The sequence below is a fragment of the Sardina pilchardus genome, chromosome 13 (assembly GCF_963854185.1).
Source record: "Sardina pilchardus chromosome 13, fSarPil1.1, whole genome shotgun sequence".
Taxonomy (NCBI): Eukaryota; Metazoa; Chordata; class Actinopteri; order Clupeiformes; family Clupeidae; genus Sardina; species Sardina pilchardus.
In genome coordinates, this window is record NC_085006.1 from 25,004,316 (window position 1) to 25,026,022 (window position 21,707).

General features: G+C 38.8%; 1 protein-coding gene and 1 long non-coding RNA gene across 2 annotated transcripts in view; one reads left to right on the plus strand and one right to left on the minus strand.

Moving 5' to 3' along the window:
* LOC134099824 (immunoglobulin superfamily member 1-like) overlaps positions 1 to 21,707 on the plus strand; it is a 175,991-nt gene that overhangs the window by 61,307 nt on the left and 92,977 nt on the right. The window contains exons 12-15 of the mRNA XM_062552843.1: positions 14,341 to 14,634; positions 14,982 to 15,311; positions 15,388 to 15,498; positions 16,074 to 16,109. Of these exons, the coding sequence (XP_062408827.1) occupies positions 14,341 to 14,634; positions 14,982 to 15,311; positions 15,388 to 15,498; positions 16,074 to 16,109 (771 nt within the window). The remainder of the gene's footprint in view (positions 1 to 14,340; positions 14,635 to 14,981; positions 15,312 to 15,387; positions 15,499 to 16,073; positions 16,110 to 21,707) is intronic.
* On the minus strand, positions 1,684 to 3,652 carry LOC134099825 (uncharacterized). The gene is made up of 3 exons (XR_009941177.1): positions 3,374 to 3,652; positions 2,580 to 2,823; positions 1,684 to 2,066 (listed from the first exon to the last, which is right to left on the minus strand). It is a non-coding gene; the product is annotated as an uncharacterized LOC134099825 (long non-coding RNA).

Below are 21,707 nucleotides of genomic sequence, written 5' to 3' on the forward strand. Positions count from 1 at the left end.
TACATATGAAGGTGGGTGTGTGGTTCTAGAAAGAAGACAAGTATTGAGACACTTACTATTCACATTAATGCCTAAGGCTAATACTGTAGCAATACACATATGAGCCTATAGCAGCAACCTGATATAAGCTAGCAGCAAATATCCTCCTAAAGTGTGCAGCCTAGTGCACCACATTCTGTAACAAGGTAGCATAGAAATTACAGTCTAAACATGCTACACGAGGGAGGGAAAAGGCACTATGCATACAAACATTGTACTAGCAAACTAGCCATGTAGATAGTAACCGCGGACATATAATAAATAATTAAATCACTCGCATTCACGTTCATACCGCGACCGTCTAACAAACACTTGTGTTCTAATAACACATTTACCACACAGAATAACACTGGCGATCTCAGCACAATAGTAGCCTACAATACACATAACAAACAGATGCAAACATGTTGCAAATGCAATACTTACAGGTCTTCGAACGCACACAATGTTTCAATACAAAAAACGATGTCCAGTCCTACCCCAATACACTCTGTAATGCTACTCTAAACGAACTATTCGCGCCAGTGAGCACCCTCAGCGCACGCATCCCTAGACTCACACTCTGATAGGTTGAACGAGTGGAGTCAGAAGGGGTGCATTAGTGCCCTATATGTGGAGAGTATCGCCAACTCAAATCATGGGCGCCATCTTTACTACCGGAAGTGACGTTCGTCTCAATGATGGTCAATAGGGCGAATATGACATGTTGAAACAAATAGCTTAACATCGTCATAAACAAGCCTATAAATGTTATAATGTGCATCACTATCCATTAAGATGTTAATGCTGTTGCAAATACGCTGCATTATACATTTTGAAAAAATTAGCAAAGACCAGATAAATAGTAATAAACGTTGCCTAGTCGGAGCCAGCTAGCTCTGAAAACGCCTACGAGGCGAACTTTGTTTATCCAATTTCTTACAGCAGTTAGATATTAGTCTGAGGAAACACCTTGAAATAAGGCAGTAAGAGAAAGCTGAAAGCTTCATTTTGGTGAAATAAGCCTGTTTAGGGCACAACGAATAACATCTTACCTTACTTAAACCAGCGATCCCTACATGTTGCAGCAACTCTTTGAATCACTGTTAGATTTGACGTCTGACCTCCAGATTCGGACATAATGTATTTCGACCGTGCATGAGGCAAGACTAAAATATGCTATTTATTTTCTTTTTTATCAATAAGTATGTTGTTTCAATAGACTCTGGGACAGTAAAAGAAAATAGTTTTAATTGAACATTTTTTTTTAATGTTATTAAAAATATATATATATATTATTATCATAAAGTTAGGCTATTATTATATAAAGTTATTATTATTATTACAAAACTACATGGAGGTCACCATTAGTTTGACCTCAAACTTTTCTGTTAAATAATAACTTACCCCTATGCACAAATCCTGCCAGACAATAATCACATTTTTCCCACTTCCATCACTCTCCTGAACTGTTTTTGTAATTGGACAGCACCACCTTGGCCATAAGTTCAACTTTTACAGACTAAATCACATGCTTCTTGCACATCTCTTGCAATACATTTTGGACTCAATCTATTGGTAGGTGCCTTATGTATATTGTGGTGCTCTAGTATGCATCTTCTGACTGCATACTACTGTATGTCTAATTGTTCCAACAGCTAATGCCAGTCAAATTCCTTGTAGATATACTTGGCCAATACAAGCTCATTCTGATACTAAAACACACAAACTTGCTAGGTTTTCAAAAATATTTTTCAATAAAATACATTTCCATTTATTATAATCATATTAAATAATCAAAGACAACAATTTCTGACTTGTGTAACAAACATTTACAAGACCATCAGAATCTAGGCCTATATGAAATGCAATATAAGCATGAGGGATGAGGATGAGAGATCTCCATGTGCTCTTTTCAGGTGTCACATTGTTGTCCTCCACCAAGTCCATCCCTTCATGGTCCTTTACATGGCCTGATTAGATGACATGGAGTTGATCAGCTGTCTGCGGTGTCCTCCCCTCAGACCAATTGTACCTTTGTTCTCGTCCTGCATGTAAAATAATGAAACTCTTGTCATTAAATGGGTAGATGTACATAAAAAATACCACTATTTCTACCACTGTAGTAAGGACTGCTCTTCTAAAAAATCTGAAATGTGCACAGGTTGTCATTAAATGTGTATGCTTCTACACCACACTCATTTATCTGTCTCACACTCTCTCACACACACCCACAAAACATGGGACACAAAGGGAGCAGACCGTGAATCTCCTCTCTCAGCCTCAGACTTGGATAATACAAGGCAGTACCATTTAACACCACACACGCTACATCCTCCTAATAATTTTACTAATGACATCATAGCAAAGTGTACCTGAGAAACTGCAACTAAGTGCCTTAATTAACCAAAAATATAAACATAATAATGTTAATGGTAGAACACGATGAAGAAAGGAAGCTGTTGTTTATCTTGACTTAAATTGATCCAGCTGAGGAAAGCACTTGTTCTTTGGAAGGAATTTCAATTTGTCTGCATGCAATATTGACACCGATCACATACCCTGTCTGTGTATAGTGTATTGTGCACACTGTGGTGGAGACTTGGGTCCATGTTGGGTCCATGTTGACTGGGCTGATTTGGTGATGAGGGGTGTCAGGCATCAGGGGAAAGGTGCTGAAGCAAGGAGCAGCAGCAGTAGCCTACAGGATCTTGAGGATGTTGAGGCGACGGGGCAGGGACCTTGAATCAGCAGACAGCTGTATCCCTCTTACTTCACCAGCCACTGACTCTTCTCTACATACATCTAAAATAACAAAAAAGACAAAGAGGAAGCATAATATTTACTATATTGCTTTGTTTTATAATACAGACATAATTCATCACCTTAAACCATGATTCAATAAAGCATGGCACACTCACTAGAGGGCTGACAGATTGACAGATTGAAGTATAGCCTACAAAACCAGTGTTGAGCTGAAGTCTGTATTGACACCACTTAATAATGTTGTGATTAGCACACCACCTATCAAGTTTGACAGATAGCTAGCAAACGATATATCTTCAAACTATGCTGTGTACTTCAACAGATTTATTTGGACAATACATTCTTAAAATAGGCAAACAAGACGTTGTCTTATTTTGCTCGACAAGAAAGAAAATGCAAAACTAACAAGTTTATCAATGATTACAGATCGCTATGTTACCTGCTAAGCAGCTGTAGCACAAACACACACGACACAACACTACGTACTGGCTGCTTGTCTTAATAGCCACTTTAGTGCTTCAAAAACGCAAAAATGCAAGAAAATTAAGACAATAAATGATAACAGTATGAGATGAAAAACCTTATTTACCAGAGTTGTTCCAACCGTTTTCCTTTTAGACAAGGTTAAGACGAACGATGTATGATGTATTCGCTGCTCCTCCAGAAGTGGCATCTCTCCGGGTAGTTAGAAACAAAATCCGTGCTGCAAATGTCTTAACAAGTCTTATCACTAAAAATGCTTATGACGTAAACGTTATAATGTTAACGTTATCAGAAAAGTTTCCAGTGAGAAAATGGGTCGCTGTATGGTGAAGATATTAAGACTTAATGCCAACGATACTCAAACACAGCCATCTGAAAGCATTAGAAAGCATTCTAGTCAAAAGTACTTTTGGTAGTAAAAATGGCGTCCATAAAACACGTGACCACCTCTGAACCAATCCTTGGCAGAACTGCTCTGAACATTCCAAACACAGTTGGCGGTACTCTCCACATATAGGGCACTAGGGTGCATGCACTGCGAGCATGACCCAGCGGTGACAACCAGCTGCTCACGTGAACAGCGTTGGGGCTGAAAACAGCAGTCCTTCCCAACAATAACATACTAATTTGCTGACATAGCTTTGACGACTTTCTTGACCACGGTGTGGGTAAAAGAGACTAAAAAGGAACTGAGAAAGAGGAAGACATGCCCATTTCATGAAACTCTCATCAGAGACGAAAATGTCGATGGCTGTCCTCGCTGTTGTCTCAGGTAGGCCTACAATTATACTCTCCTTTCTTATCTGAATGTGTAATGTGAATTCCTCTGCCGTATCAACATATTTATGGATGTTTTACCAACAGCAGTGGCACATTGTGGGATTAAAGGAACTTCCCCCTTTATTCCACAGCCCACAAGAAATCCAAAAATAATATAATCACACAGATAAATTCATTTAGGCCTACTGATAGTTTTATATGGAATTCAAATGTTTTAGTTTGTTTGTTTGTTTGTTTGTTTGTTTTTTTAACTCAATTTCAATTTTATGACTGCATTGTTGGGATCAGTGTTGGTCCGTGTATGCTTCGTTCATTTGATATTCAATTAAGAACCAAAAATCAAAAAATCAAAAAAATGACTTGATATTTCATTATTTGTTTATGAATGTGATACGAAGAACAAAATAACGCTTTGTTTTTCAGACTTTTGATTTCGTGGTCAGATCAAAAGTAGAACATTTAAAAAACGGACTCAGGGCTAACTGATTTTGATATTTCTTTTTTTCCGATTGCTGTGACCTGGAAGTCAATTCAAAGTCACTTTCTTGGTCTTCAGTGCTCAGTGTTGACTTAGGCTATTTGTTGCTAGCTTTAGCGACTTTTGGCAATTTTAGCGACAGAAAATATTGTCTGGCAAACCAGAAACTGCACGACTTTGCGCAACTCAGTTTCATTGTTGAATCGTCAGAAAATCATCTCCCTTCTCGTGCCTGTTTTCTTGAACATTGCATTCGCCCAAATCGTTGCTCCATGATTATAGAAGTAGCCTAATGATTACCCAGCTAACAATTTCTGGTTAGGAGAACGTTTTTAGAACGTTTTTTTCTTGGTTAGGAAAACGTTGCCTGAAAGTTGCGAAAGTTGCCACAAGGTTCCCCAGGAAAGTTTTCTTGACGAAAATACTAAGTTTTTTTCTGGTTGTTTATTTTGGTTAGCAGAACGTTCTCCTACCCTTTAGGGAACTTTACTATATTTGGTTGCATTAAAGGGATATTCCGCCATTTTTGGAAATACGCTCATTTTCCACCTTCCCTCGAGCATAACAATCGATATTTACCTTGTTCCCGTTCATCCAGCCATTCTGTGAGTCTGGCGATACAACTTTTAGCTTCAGCCTAGCATAGATCATTGAATCGGATTAGACCATTAGCTTCTCGCCTGCTAGCTTCATGTTTAAAAGTGACTAAGATTTCTGGTAATTTTCCCATTTAAAACGTGTCTGCTCTCAAGTTAGAAAGTGCAATAAGACCAACTGAAAATGAAACCTGGCGTTTTTCTAGGCTGATTTGACATGGAACTACACTCTCATCTGGCGTAATAATCAAGGCAACTTGCAGCTACTGGCACTACTACTGCTTGTTGCCTTGATTATTATGGTAAAGTTAGCCTATATTCGGACTGGTCTGACAGAAGCAGCAGCTGGAAGACAATGAATAATTTCCGGGGTCACAATCGGAAAAAAATAAATATCAAAATCAATTTAGTCCCTAAGTCATTTTTTCAAATGTTCTACTTTTGATCTGACCACGAAATCGAAAGTCTGAAAAACAACGCGTTAATTGCTTCTTCGTATCACATTCATAAACACATAATGAAATAACAAGTCATTTTTGTATTTTTTGATTTCTGATTCTCAATTGAATATCAAATGAACGAAGCATACACGGACCAGTGTTCTATCCGTAGACAACATATGTCAACATATAAATATATAGAATTGTGCTTTTCCATTTTGGTTTAAAATGCTTTCAATAAACTAAAGCTGTGCATTTGTGTTGCGAAATGTCAAATCTAAAATGTTTTGTTATCAAATATGTACAAGAGAAATAGTCCATTCTTAGCATGGTTGAACCTAAACTAACCCGTTAGCAAATGTGGATTTGCTCAGTTGGTCATTGTGGATAGAAGTTCATTGACGTCCATTTCCAAGGACATCATTCTCTCTCCTACCCCATCAACACACACATAATACTCACTAAGTAAACATATAGCCTGTAGTGTTGTTATAGTGTTGATGAAAAATAGAAAAGTTGAAATAGGAAGTTGGATACGGCTGGATAATCTGGAATTGAAAGCAAAACCTAGAAAGTTCACGCAATTCCCATCAACACACACTGTACAATTATTGTGGGATTAAGCATCTCAGTAAGCATTACTGAGAAAGAGAAAAGCTGAAATAGGAAGCTGGTATGTGGAACCCTACATTTATCAGAACATGCTGTGGCCATATGATAATAAGAACAGTCATGACTATTTGGAATCAGATTTTATCATTTATGTGTCACTTTTCATGATGAGCATATGCAGTTGTGAATATGCTAATCGTAATGTGCACATACAGTCATATTTGATTTCTAATCAGACACAAATGGGTGAATATCACTGGAGAATACCATTCAGCCCTCACAATTTCCATAATGTTCTATTATTTAGTATTAGCATAAATATCAGACATTCAAGTTAGAAATATTTAGGAGCGCTCACCTATTTTCAGAGATCCAACCTGTCAGGTGAATGCCCCCCCCTGTCAAATTTCCAACCGTTTTTGAGGAAACTGTCACTGGGTCAGTATCTGGACTTTAGAAGGGACTTTGGTGTAGTTATAGGCCTACTGAAAGGAACAGTATGTAGGATTTTGGCCAAAACTGGTACTCCAATCACTTTCAAAATACTGGTGGTGGTGTATCCACTCCCCCTCCCTCCTGAGTCAAAGTTGGCAATCCAGATGCCAAAACACTACTGACTCTGTGATTAGTAGATATGTGGAGGGTGGCGCATCAAGCCAAAACACACAATAAACATCAACATTGAGGGCTGCAACTTCACGCTTTTAAATGATCCCTCCTGTTGTGTTCATTTCATGTTAATCAGTTTTGTGTTCCCGGTCAAAAATGACCAACCCCAGTATAGTTGATTGTAAACCCATAGTTATACATATGTATTCACCTAATGTTGTTATGTATCTTTTAATTAGCTCAAGTCCTTGTGAACATTACATGTTTTAAAGTTCTATGTGCTATTTCTGGCCTGTAGGCCTCATTGACCTGAGCTCATACAGTTTTTTTAGTAAAAATAGCATAATATATGCATTATTTTGGCTCTAATCAACATAAAGATAAATATATTGTGCTATTTATCACAGAATACTTCATGTTCAATTTTAAAAATAACCTTTGTTTTGAAACCATTTCAAATTCCTAACAGTGGCACAAAATCACATCTTTTGTGTTCCCGGTCAAAAATGACCGACCCTATTTTAGTTGATTGTAAATCCATAACAAGATATTCATCTTATGTTGTTATGGATCTTTTAACTACCTTAATTTCTTGTGAACATTACATGTTTTAAAGTTCTATTTGCTATTTATGGCCTGTAGGCCTCATTGACCTGAACTCATACAAGTCGTTTTTTAATAAAAATAGCATAACATATGCATTATTTTGGCTCTAATAAACATTCAGATACAAATATTGGGTTATTATATCACAGAGTACATTATGTCCAAGTTTTAAAATGATCTTTGTTTTGAAACCATTTCAATTTTTTCACAGTTGCACAAAATCATACTTTTTGTTTCCCGGTCAAAACTGACCGGTATGATTTTATTTGTAAAGAATGACCATAAATAGTCAATAGTGTGCCTTTTCTGAGCCACAACTGACAAAACTCTCTTGAGTAGTTCTTTAATAAACTGGCACAGGTCTCCTGAGGTATTTTGACCCATTCTTTCATTGCGAATTGTTCCAGCTGCATAGTGTCCGAACATGGACATTCACTTTGAGCACCCAACACAGATTCTCAATTGGATTGAGGTCTGGGCTCTGTGTGGGCCACTCCAGGACCTTGGTTTTGGTATCCTTGAGCAACTGTTGGACCAATTTTGATGTATGCTTTGGGCAATTGTCTTGTTGGAAGACCCTGCGACGACCTAAATCTAGTCTAAGAGCCCATTTCTGCATTATACTTCAAAATATTCGGTAGCACTTTATAATAACCATCCGTTATAAATGGTTAATTGATGCTTTATTTTGCAACTATAATTAAACATTTAATAACTTAATAATCATAAATTAATCATTTGTAGATAACAATCAATGATTACTAAACGCATAACTTACAAATACATTGTTATCAGCTTATGAAAAAAGAAACAATTTATATATATATAACATACGGAAAAATATCTGTTTAGTGATAAATTGATTTCAATTTATTTTATATCAATAAACTACATTATTATTGCAAAATATTGTATTATTAATAATGCCATATTGAGTTATTATTAATGATTATAATGTTGATTGTAGGCCTTTACATAGCCATATCCACAACGCCTATACATATTGCATAGATTGATTAACTATTGAACTATAAATGATGTTCTATTGATTAACAGTTATAGATAAACAATGACAATATTTGTTTTTTAGATGGCTATGATAAAGTTGGGCCTTAGTCTTTTATTTGTTAGTAAATCATTTGTAAACTATCTAAAAATGTCAGTATCATTAGCCTAAAGGATGGGAAATGACAGCGTCAAACCTTTTTTGGATGGCTATTATAAAGTTGCATCTCAGTCTTTTACATGTTAATAAACAATTTGTAAATTATCTAAAAATGTCAATCAATAACTGGAGAGAAAACCATCTATGAACATAATGTTTATTTGAAGTTTCACCAAAACAGTTTTGAAAGTTGACAAAACAAAATGATCATGACAATTTGATCATGGAAAACATTAGCCTACATCAAAATGAACCATTTCTTTTTACATTTCTTGGCAATATCGTGGAGTAGGCGACCCAGAGTGGACCATTGCGATCATTCCACTCAATTAAGGTGATCTTTAGCAAGTCAGCTGTCCGATTCCCCCTGCGTCATGAGATGTTCTCCTTGTAGACTAACTCAACCAGGCCCTCTCGATGTGCTGTGTGGCAACCTGTAGCCTATCTGCATTGACGAATGCTTGACTGTGTCAGGTTCACATAGGCCTACTCCTACCCAAGTGCAGGCAGTAGCTGACGATAGGCTCACCGCCATTCATCACTTAAAACTAAGGTCCCAGTTCTAATATTGTGGATGATGAGAGGTACCAGCTTGTCTTGTCCTTTTTGCCACTAGAACAGACGACATCTTTCGTGCATCACACCGAACATCCCAAACACGCACCTGTTTCCTTTTCAAGCCAGTTGCATTTAATCTTTCTAAATCAGTCTTCTCCTCTGCAACTATTTCATAAGCTTCTTTAATTTTTGTATTTCAATTAGTTGCACCTCCTTGCTAAACCAGGTATTTTGATTCCATAATGAAATGTCATTGCTCTGCGTTCCAGTTTGTGCCATGCAATACGCGCCAGAACAGAAGTGCATTGGTAGCTGTGAAGCTAGCAGCAATGGGGTGGAGAGAAACGTCAATATACAAAATACAAGCATTGACCGATGATACTGTCTTGCCATAATTTTATCAGCCTTCATTTACCATGGTTGGTTTCCAGCAATATGCTATGAATTATAAAATGTACAAATTATAAATCAACCTAGCAAGTTGCAAGCCCAAAGAGAGGGATCTCAAACTCTTATTTTGAAGTCAATGAATTCAGGAAACTACGTCTGAGGGTGATTAATCTTTCTTTTTTCGTTAGGTTATGTTGTTGTTAACAAGTTGCTAGTGACATGATCTCGAAGTATGTGGACTTATAAGAAGAAAATAAGCATATAATTACATTTCATTGTCATTTATCTCAGACACGAAATATCAAAAAGAAAAACTAGACATTTTACAAGGTCAGGGAAGATCAGGAAACTAGATGGTGAAACTAAATCGCCTGTAACCCTATCGACGACGATGGCGGTTGCAGAGGAGAAGACTTGTTAGCCTGAATGAATGGCTAGCCAGAAAACATAGCAATATGGGGTCTCCAGAGCCCGTCTACGTTATTAGACATTCTCTGGGGTCTCCTACTCCACGAGATGTAAACAGAAGTTGTCCATTTTGATTTGATGATCATTGTTTTGTCAAATGTTTTGGTGAAACTTCAAATAAACATTGTATTCATAGTTTGCATTCCAGTTATTGATTGCCATTTTTAGATAATTTACAAATTGTTTATTAACATGTAAAAGACTATGATGCAACTTTATAATAGCCATCCAAATTTTTCTCCAAAAAAGGTTTGATGCAAGTCATCTCCCATAAATGAATGATATTTACATGTTTAGATAGTTTACAAATGATTTACTAACAAATAAAAGACCAAGACCCCACTTTATCATAGCCATCTGAAAAACAGATATTGTAATTGTTTTTCTAACTAGCTGTTAATCCATAGAACATCATTTATAGTTCAATAGTTAATCGACCTATGTAATATACATAAATGTTGTGTATATGGCTATGTAAAGGCCTACAATCAACATTATAATCATTAACGATAACTCAATATATAATTATTAATAATACGATATTTGCAATGATAATGTAGCTTACTAATATAAAATAAACTGAAATCAAGTTATCACTAAACAGATATCTTTTATATGTTGCATATAAGTAAAATGTTTCTTTTTTCATAAGCTGATAATAAAGTATGTGTAAGTTATATGTTTAGTAATCATTGATTGTTATCTACAAATGATTAATTTATGATTATTAAGTTATTAAATGTTCAATTATATTTGCAAAATAAAGCATCAATTAACCATTTATAACGGATGGTTATTATAAAGTGCTACCCCTTTCTTCGCCAAACATAAGCAACATCCATGTTCCCAATCAGTTCCAGATTAGTCTCATAAGACCAAAGCACAGACTTCCAAAACTCATTTTTTATCTTTCAAATGCTCACGTGCAAATCTCAGTCTGATAGGGAGGTAGGTAGATAGATAGATACATTATAGATCCCCAAGGGGAAATTCAAGGTTGTGATGTGCCACTCTTTGAGTAAAGGGGTTCTTCTGAGACGATGGCCCAACTTTGTTCCTTGAAATATCAACTCCAGACCAGGCCAGGTCAGCAACAATCATCCTGGCAGATGTCCGGCCTTCTTGCTGACATCTCTGACTATTTTCCTCTCCAGAGTTCTTGAAATCTTGTGCTTACAACCACACCCAGGTTTGTTTTGTAGAATTTGCCTCCTTGTACTTGGCAATAATGCAACGCACAGCAGTTCTAGACACTGTGAAATGCTTGGAAATGGCAATATAACCTTCCCCCTTATGATCTTCCACTATCTTCTTTCTGAGCTCAAGACTGATTTCCTTTGTCTTTGACATGGTCAGTAAGAGTAGTCCCTCAATAATGTGTACAAGTGCCTTGTGCCTTGTTTCTTGGAGTCCTTTTATGCTGATTGAATGCTCGGGTATTGTTATGAAGTCAATTGACTGTACAGGAGTGGTTTGAAAGCTGATTGGTTAATTAGGTGTGTTTTGATAGCAAACAAATCACATGGGCAGTAATATTATCGACCATCCCATCATGGGGGCTAATATTTTTGACCACTATATTTGATATAAAGTAAAACTAAAAATGTTATATTCCAAAATGTACGCCAAAAGCTACTAAATAGCACTTTTTGTGTGTGCCCAGCAACACATGCATGTGTGGGTGTAGGCAGTGTTCGAATTACGTGGGAGCCAGTGGGGGCTGAGCTCCCATAGGGTGAGCAATGGCTCCCATGAAAGCAGCTAAATCAAATATCTGTGGGGGTCTCTCAAATACTTATCACAAATAAAACTAATTTCCAGTCACCCTGCGCCCATAACTTTGTTTATTTGAACGTGTTAAATCGCCGAAGTGTGGAGTCCCAAAATCGTGGCTGATACCGTGTAATGTGAACCTGCACAAGCATGGGCACGGTGGTAAAACGGAATCCAAAATTCAAGCAAAAGTGGTCAGCTAAAAAATGTTGTGCTCAGGGAAACGCAGCCCGAGATAAATAAAGGCCAATTTTATCAGTCCATCATTGACAATCTCAAAAAACGTCTTCGACAGCGAGCTTGTTGCGAGCTGCCATGCTGAAACCTTTGGATGCGCATTTCTGGCCCACAGACAGGTCAGAACTAGTGCTGTTTAGTGAACGCGAGGTGGGGAAATTTGTGAAACTCCGCGGAGAACCTGCCACTGAGGCTGTCAAAGAATACAGGGACTGGAAACTGCAAGTTTCCTTTCAAGGAAAAACGTTGAAGAAACTTATCATCGCAATTAAGCATCACTGTTCTCCCGACGTCTGCGGAGTGCGAAAGGGGGCTTTCCGCTTGCAATGACACAGACGCTAAAACTAGAAATAGACTGCGTGCTCGGAGCCTCACTGCCTTGTTGTTCATCGACTTGAATGGGCCCCCTATTGAGAATTTTAACCCAGTGCAAATGAAAAACAATAGGCCTACTTTCAATAGCAAATTAATCATAATAATGTATATACATGTGTATGTAGCATCTCTGTCTGCTGTGTATGTGCGTGCACAAAAGTTGTGCCGTGCGCAAAAAAAACCTCCCCCTCTTGAACTTGAACACAGTTTGGTATTATTTATTTAGTAGACCTACCTATTATTATTGGACCTATTATTTATTTGACCTTTTTTTTTTTTTTTTTAAATAGAGACCCCCTTAGGGTCAAAGTTATAATTCGAACCCTGGGTGTAGGACAGAAACTGTTCATATGAATTGGCAAGTCACTCAACTCAATTTTATACACTTTTTGTAGTCACACCCATTCATTTCTAATGACCGGTCATTTTTGACCGGGAACACCACAGGTGTACACAAGTTGAATAAAACACACAAAATTGCATCAAAGTTATCAAAAATAATTTTGTGTGTTCAGATGCCCTATGTGAACAAAGTCATGAAATCTCATGACAATCAGATTAAGTTAACTATACTTTTCAGAGATAAAATGTGCAAAATCGGACAGATTTGACCGTAACACAACAGGAGGGTTAAATGATAATATATCCTGGCCGAACTATGTTGTCAGTGATACTGTATAAGCATTTGAAATGAGCATGATTTATTAATGTCTAGTGACATATCAGGGCCATTTTATGATTAATTGAAATATATTTCTTACATACGGTTCCTTTAAGCTTGTGCAGAGCAAGTAAGCATACTTATACAAAGAAAATCGGTTAGTAAGAACTTCAACTACTCGCTAACCTAAGCAGGGGAATTTCTCACCACTGAGAGGAGAAAGGAAACTGTTGCGCTGAGGATTGCCTTTTCTTAAAGGGTCAAATTTCCCAATGCACCAGGGTGGACAATCATTTCAGGGAAGCACAAAAACTCTTCTTCTTCAGTAAATAAAATCACTAGGCCTATTCTTATCACCAAATTATCAATGCACTCAAGTGGAGTATTATCTTGTTTAGAAAAACACGAAAGCAAAAATATATATATTTTTAGGATTTTACTATATTTTACTGACTTAAAAATACACACACGCAAACACACACACACACACACACACACACATAAACTATTTTATTCTCTCTTCATAGTGTTTTGTCTCGGTGTCACTTCATCAGCTGGTAAGTGAAGTGTTTCTCCATTCAAATAAACTTGAGAGTTATTTTTGATTTTGCAATCTTTTTTTTTTTATCTGTAATCTGCATTGCTATTTGTACTCATTGTTAAGATGGAGGCCACAAGAAGTAATACATTTGCCATTTATGATTGCAGATACAGGGGAAATATTTAAAAGGTTAAATACTTTTTATATATTGTATTGTATTATAGGCACTGTCTTTCATTAAAGGTCTTAAATTGCTGTCTCCTCCAGGTCAGCCCAGAGCCCACATCCAGGTCATCTCCTTATATTCAGCTGTCTCACCTGGAGAAACTGTTCGTATCATGTGTAGCGGGACGTTAGACCAAAGCAGCTATGTTTGTTTACGCAGAAATGGTGTTTCCGTCACGAGACGGTACAATTCCGGCTATATCAGTGTGAACTTCACTCATTCTATTGTGGGTGTCTCTGACACAGGCAGCTACACATGTGGCCCCTGCAATAGCTTCTACAGCAGCTATAGCAAGAGCAGCGCCATTGATATCACTGTAGGTGAGTGAATGTGAATTCAGATGGTTCACCTTGAAAAACAGATTGATACTGATATGAGCTGTGTAAAGCTGGGAACAAGCTAAATGATAAAGCAGCATTATTAAAGAATATCTTCACTTCTAAATGGCTACCTACTGTATAACCCCTCTGTTAACTACATTTGTCACAAGATGTGAAATCCTGCTGTGATATTTCAGTTTGTATTTCCATTTGCTCTGTACTGATTGTTTTGCACCAGTTGTACTACAGAAGCCAAGTCTTTCACTGGAAACCAGCAGAGAGGTTCCTTGGGGTCAGTCTGCCCAGATGAGATGCTCCATCTCCACACAGCACCAGGGTGGTACATTCACCCTACAGCAACTCAATGGGTCATTTACAGAGACAGTGGAAGACACTGGAACCTCTGCCAATTTCATCATCCCTCAAGTGGACTTTACCCACGAAGGAGCTTTCTATTGCCAGTATCAAACAAGGGTTTCCAGACGTAATTTCACTTCCCCCCAAAGTGATACTATCAGCCTCTCTGTAATAGGTAATGCCATTTCACATTTGGACATATTGTTGTTAAGTAATGTTTTGAAGCGTCTGGACTCTGGATGGATATAAGGATATCTTCTTGTTTATAATGATAGGATCTTTAGTTAGGATATTGTTTAATATGAAACCATTAACATTCCATTCCATAACATTCAATATTTTAAGTGTTTCCCTTTCTAAATGTAATCCCAGTATCACAGTCTTCTGTTCAATAATTACACTTTATTTTTAGCTCATGAAGAAAGTTGTCAAGGCGCCGTAGATCTCTATAAAGAGCCAATCTAGCTTTAAGTCACAACGTGTCATCTAATATTAATCCTCCACTGATAAACTGCCTCCTAGCCCCAGTGGTGCTTGTGCAGCCCAACATCTCTCTCAGTGCCCCAGATGGAGGGCTGTTCTGGGGTCCTCAGGGGCCAGAGGTGACCAGGGGCCACAGCCTCTCCCTCATCTGCTCTACTGAGCCACAGCACCAAAGAGGCTCCTTCCACCTCATCTTTGATGGGTCTAACAGCACCAGGACTCAGCTCGCCATCAACCACTCAGCCTCCTTCTACATTCCTGAGGCAGACTACTCTGACGAGGGCAACTACAGCTGTGTCTATGAGGTCACTGTGTCCAGCCGCACTTTCAAGTCAAGACAGACAGCACCACTGACAGTCATCGTAAGAGGTAAACATCCAGCACCTGAGCCTTATTTGTTTGTTTGTTTGTTCTTTTCTCTTGTAATTCCCTGTTCCCTTTCCAGCATCTCTGGCTCCCATCATTGCATCTGGAGTGATTTCAGGATTGTTCCTACTTTTGCTGATCCCTGTCATTCTCTACCTGGTGAAGAAAAAGATGAACACTGTGGCACACAGTGAGTCAAACCATTGCATTAATGAGATAAATGTATAGTAAGTAAGTAAGTAAGTAAGTAAGTTTAATTTGTATAGCACATTTCATGCCAAAGTGCTTCACAGGTAAAAATACACAGATTAACACAATTCAACATACACAACAGGTTACACCTCCAGACAACAACCAAGACAACAAATAAAGACATATACACACATAGACAAGGAAACATGTGGCATCAACATCCAATTGTTCCACAGGAACTCAAAGACTGTTAAAAGCTAGTCTGAATAAATAGGTTTTAAAAAGAGATTTAAAAGCAGTGACAGATGATGCTGATTTAAGATCATGTGGTAGACTGTTCCAGAGGCGTGGTGCATGGATGCTGAAAGCACGGTCACCCTTCTGGGTGTGGGAACGGGGTGTGTCCAGGCGCGCGTGGGATGCAGACCCTAGTGGTCGTGATGGAGTGTAAATCTATGTGTAGGACTGTGGTGCTGATTTTAATGTAACCTCTGAAATAACAAATATCCTAAACCATTTTTTCCGCTTGTGCATTAACAATGTGTTGTGGCCTTCCACACTCCATTTGAACAGGTTCTGCAAACAGATATGGATTTCACAATGGAGCTGGTGAGACCCCCGAGGAAGTAGAGAACATATATAGCTACGGTGTCCTGGAAGAAGACTGAATGTAGAATAACTACGTGGCCCCACTGCCACAGGCAATGACTATGAAGAGCATGATGGCCTCTATTAAAACTATAACTCAGAGTAGTCTGGTACATGTGGATTTGAAAGCTGTTGTGTCAGTATCCCACGACTCTCTTCACTTGTAGCCCTCCTCGTCCTCTGGCCCTCTCTGTGTTTTGATTGTCTCAGTCTGCCATTGTTTTGGTCCACAACATGCTTTTCAATTCTTTGTGACAATTTTGATGCCAACCTTTTCCCAATTCTGATTGTGTTATCCACTCTACTGAAACCTTGCTCTGTCTGTGATTCTTTGAGATTGATTTTGTCTGTCTTCTAGTAGCTGCCAACATGCATAAGTTATAATAATCTTTAAAGGTTTAATTTTTTGCGTTTCTGATTATTAAGGATTCACATTTATATTCATTTAACTTGTATCCAGAAACCTTACTGTATTTTTCAATAATTTTCATTAGTTTATGTATCGATTCCGCTGGTGAAGTTATACAATGCAAATCAGACAGGCTAATAGTATATGCTAACTGGAAAAAAACACCATGCCAATCTCTAGCTATGGTGAAGGATATGTGATGATGTGGGTATTTTAATTCCAAAGTCCAAGGGAACTTTATCAGGATGCATAATATCCTGGATCCATGAAATAGCTGGCCTTTAAAAATAAAAACATATATAAAAAAAACCTCCTGCTCCTATGGGAATTTAACACAGGGGTCAAATACTTATGACCCCTAGCATTTAAGGAAGAACATTTATTTTTTTTATGATACATTTTATGATACATTCTTCAAAATTGGTGTCCCTAGCTGTTTTTACTCATTTTTTTAATTAAGGCATTAAGGTCAATTGTCAAATGACGATTTTATATTCCCCTTTTTAGGCAACTTTAGCATGGTATCAAATACATATGCTCCCCACTGTACATGTCTTCAAAATATGTTATTATGTGGGATAATTCATATAATGACATTCCAATATGTCAAATTAAACTTTGGGACATGGCACCACTGCACCATCTCCTGCCATCCAGCAGAGGTCACTGCACTCCAGCACAACCTCTCTTCCCTCTCACTCCCCTGTTGTGATACATAACTTCATAAGGCAGGATCCGGTGGGTTTCAACTCTTGGGCTCATGGTTGTGATAACCTTCTCTTCGCTCTCACAGGTAACAACAACGTTTCTGAAAAAGCTCTGCAACTCTGTCATGTTTATTGAGCTCCACTCATAACGTGCTTAGCCTACAATCCAACCCGGTAGGCTAGCCTAACTTCCCGCTCCAGTGGCTGCTGTTTTCTATCCCATAACTCCCTGTGTCCTCAAAGGTATATTCCCCTAATACTGAACATCACAAAGGTCGGGGTGGGGGTAATCAAGTTTACGATATGAAGTCATGTCTAAAGAAGTATGACTTAAAGGAAAACTCAAAATCAATGTTACAGATGCCCCAGGAGTAGCACTGTAGCTGTAGCAATAAGTTGAGGCCATGTGATACCGACTGCTGAGTCGAAAACACACCCATCTAGACCAACGGACAGATTTTTAACCACGTGCATCTTGTGCTGCGCAGCCATCTTGAACGTGCCTACTGACCTCTTCTCGTTCATCTTTTTGTTAATCCTCCCTCCCTCCCTCCTTTTCATACCTCCGGTCCTATCCCCTCCTCCTAATTCATTTGTGAAGGAAACAAGGAAGGAACGATAGGAGGATGTAAGAATGAAGGAGTGACCAATATGAGAGATGAGATGTCCTACTCACTCACGCATCAGTTACTGTAAGAGACGTCAATTAGGCTACTGATGATGCAGCGCATCACCTCTCAGGCTAAAATAAACAGACACGCAAATTGCAGAGAATATGAGCTTATACCAAAGCCTAAAAGTGTCATATGAACATGGACTCTTCCCACTTATTGACCATGATAACGAGGTAATATTTGATAGTTCTCAAGATATGAATGAATAGTTATTATGCAATCCGTGAACAAAACAATCATGAACTTTTAAACAAAGTTAGCATGGCAGTTCATGATAATTCCAGCAGGAAAAAAAAACTTTTTTGGTCTATCTACTAGTTTATTGACGCAAATAAATCCCTACGGACTTCGAAACTTAAAGTTACCAGTCGTGGTAGGGGACTACCTTGGCATCTCGGACCAATGATTGCACAATTCCGAATGAAACACTTCCACCTAGGGTGTTCTTGTGTCTCCTCTAGTATAGGTCTTTCGACCTCCCTCCTCTCTCCTCAGTCTTCCCTCCTCTGGTTGCAGTTAGATGCGTGAGATGTCCTCGATGACGCCGGGATTGGAATAATTTCCAGGGCACAAGCTGGAGGGCGGAGGACTGAGGAGAGAGAATTGAGAGGAGCCCACTGTGTTTGGAAATGACTGAAACATGTCAAAAGGTGTCTAAATAGGGGTATGGCTAATACATAGAATTATATGAAAACATTACATTTTTTTTTTTTGTGATTGGGAATTTTTATTGATTTTAAAACATTAGTACAGGTCACCAGTCACATAAGAAGAGCATGGAAAAATTCCTCACACAAATAAACAAACAAACAAAGGACAAATCAAGCATCAGTGAATGCATATACAATATATGCCCACATAGACCACAGACAAGACACAACAAACAGTATATAAAAGAAAAAACAATAAGTAAATAAAATAAAATAAATTATCACATAGGAAGGAGGCTGCGCTAGAAATGAACCAGAGAGCTCTTGTATTGTGTAGGAAAAGGGGGGCCGAACCTGTAGTTCATCAGTGAAGGTCATTGATATACTGAAGAAAGTTTTGCCATTTAAAGTAGTACCAATCTAACCTATCCAGCAGGGTGAAGGACACTCGTTCATATGCAGCAACTGTAGTCAGGGCATTGTACCAATCCGTTATTGATGGGGCATGGGCTGACTTCCACTGTTGGGCTAGCAGTTTCCTACCAATCATGATAGCTGTTTGGACCCATTCTGCATAGACTGAGGCAATACTATCCTTTAGTGTAGATGGGTCTCCTAGTAAGTATAAACGGCTGCAAAAGGGAACCTCTGGGCCCACAACTTTCTGAATGCACTCATGAACTGATGACCAAAAGACTTGCACATTTGGGCAGTGCCACAACATATGGGTTAACGTGCCGTCGCCTGAGCACTTCCAGCACCCTGGGTTATCAGTGAGTTTAAGCCTGTACAGTTTAGAAGGGGTCCAGTACATTCTATGGAGTATCTTGAACTGAATAAGTCTAGTGCGAAGATCACGTGCCATTTTCTTTAAGTTACGAATTATGTTGGTCCATTCTTCATCTGTTAATATAATTTCAAGATCTCTGTCCCATACTTTCTTTAATGAAGACATGGTGCTGTATTTCTGAAGTAGCATTGAGTAATAAAGCGATGCTTCATGACCCATTCCATATCTTGCTATAATGAGGGAGGGAGTCTCTGCACTATGTGGAACCACAGGAGGTTTGAACACTTTTTTTAAGAGACTATGAATTTGTATATATCGCCAGTAATTATTTTTTTGCAAGTTGAATTCCGCCTGTAAGTCATTGAAGGTTTTAAGGTATTTTCCTTCATAGAGGTTACCTAGTGTTAAAATACCTCTTTGTGCCCATTCTTTCCAATAGAAAGAAGATTTCCCAATTTTCAAGCTAGGATTGTACCATATGCTAGATGACATATTTAAGAAGGGATCAAAATTTAAAATGTTTGCAGTCTTTCTCCAGACTCCCTTAAGACACTTTAGAACAGGGTGATCCTGCACCACAGGAGGAAGTGTGGCAGTAAGATGTGCAGCCAATGGGAGGTTAGGGCAGTAATGAGCTTCTATGGTGAGCCATGGTGGAGCCCGTTCTGGGGGGAGATACCACTGTGCCAGGTGTCGTAGGCAAAAGGCGTAGTGGTATAGCAGTAGGTTTGGAATCCCTAAGCCACCCTGATCACTTTTTTGTTGAAGTTGTTTAAGGTGGATTCTTGCACGCTTTCCATTCCACAGAAACAGGTTACATAATTTATCAAACTGTCTAAAAAGATTCACAGGAACATTCACTGGGAGGGACTGCAAGATATAATTAAATTTAGGGGCTACACTCATCTTCAAAATATTAGCTTTAGCCCACAAGGATAGGTGAAGTGGTGACCACCTTTCTAAGTCCAATTTAAATTTGTCTAGTATTCTATATTGACTTTCATAAGATCAGACAAGTTAGATGGAAACAATATCCCAAGATATCTAATGCCTTGCTCTGGCCACCTAAAGTTGCCTGATTGGAATAGTGTTTTTGGGCAGTATGTTGTTAATGCCAGGGCTTCACACTTGGACCAATTTATCTTATATCCTGAGAATCTGGCAAAAGAGCTGATCAAGGATAGCAGCGCTGGCATGGAAGTCTCAGGGCGGCTAACAAAGGTCAAAATGTCATCTGCATATAACATCACCTTGTGTGTCATGTGTCCCACACTTATGCCAGTGAAATTAGGGTCCAAGCGAATGGCGGCCGCCAAGGGCTCTAGAGCTAAAGCAAAGATGGCTGGGGAGGCAGGGTCGCCCTGGCGGGTGCCTCTGTGCAGTTTAAAATATGGAGAGGTGAGGCCATTGGTTGTTACAGCTGCAGTGGGCTCTTTATAGATTAGGCGTAACAGATTAAGAAAGACTCCTCCAAAGCCCAGGTGTTCAAGAACCAGAAATAAATACTCCCACTCGACCCTGTCAAAGGCCTTTTCTGCGTCCAGCGACAGGGCCGCAGTGGGAGCTGTGTCCTCTCTGACTGCCCACATTATGTCTATCAGACGACGTAGATTATCTGAGGAGTGGCGATTACGTATGAACCCAACCTGGTCGGGGTGGACCAGGGAAGGCACAACTCTGTTCAGTCTACTGGCGAGGATTTTTGAGAAGATACGGCTATCATAATTAGTCAAAGAAATTGGTCTATAGCTTCGACAGTCTGTGGGTTCCTTATCCGTCTTCAGTATTAGTGTAATGATGGCCTGTGAGAGTGTAGGTGGTAATGCTCCCTTTTCAAGAGAATCCATATACATTTCTAGCATCAATGGAGCTAGTTCGGGAGCAAAGCACTTATAAAATTCGGCCGTAAAACCGTCAGGGCCAGGTGCCTTGCCTGTGGGCAGGGACCTGATAACTTCCTGGATTTCTAAAGCAGTTATTGGTCTGTTGAGTAGTTGTTTTTGCTCAGTTGACAGAGTTGGGAGATTTAATTTTTTTAGAAAAGCCTCAGTCTCAACTTTACCTGCCACTGATTCAGAGCTATATAGATTCTCATAAAACACCTGGAAAGTGCTGTTGATATCAGCAGGGCTTGTGTGTAGCACACCCTGATGGTCATACACTGCTGGAATGGCACTGTGTGCTTCTTGCTGTTTTATGTAGTTGGCTAGCATACGCCCTGCCTTATCACCTCCTTCAAAGAACCGTTGTCTGGCCCTAAACAGTGAGAATTCTACTCTTTCAGATAATAAGGTGTTGTATTTGTATTTAAGCTGGGAAAGTTTGCGCA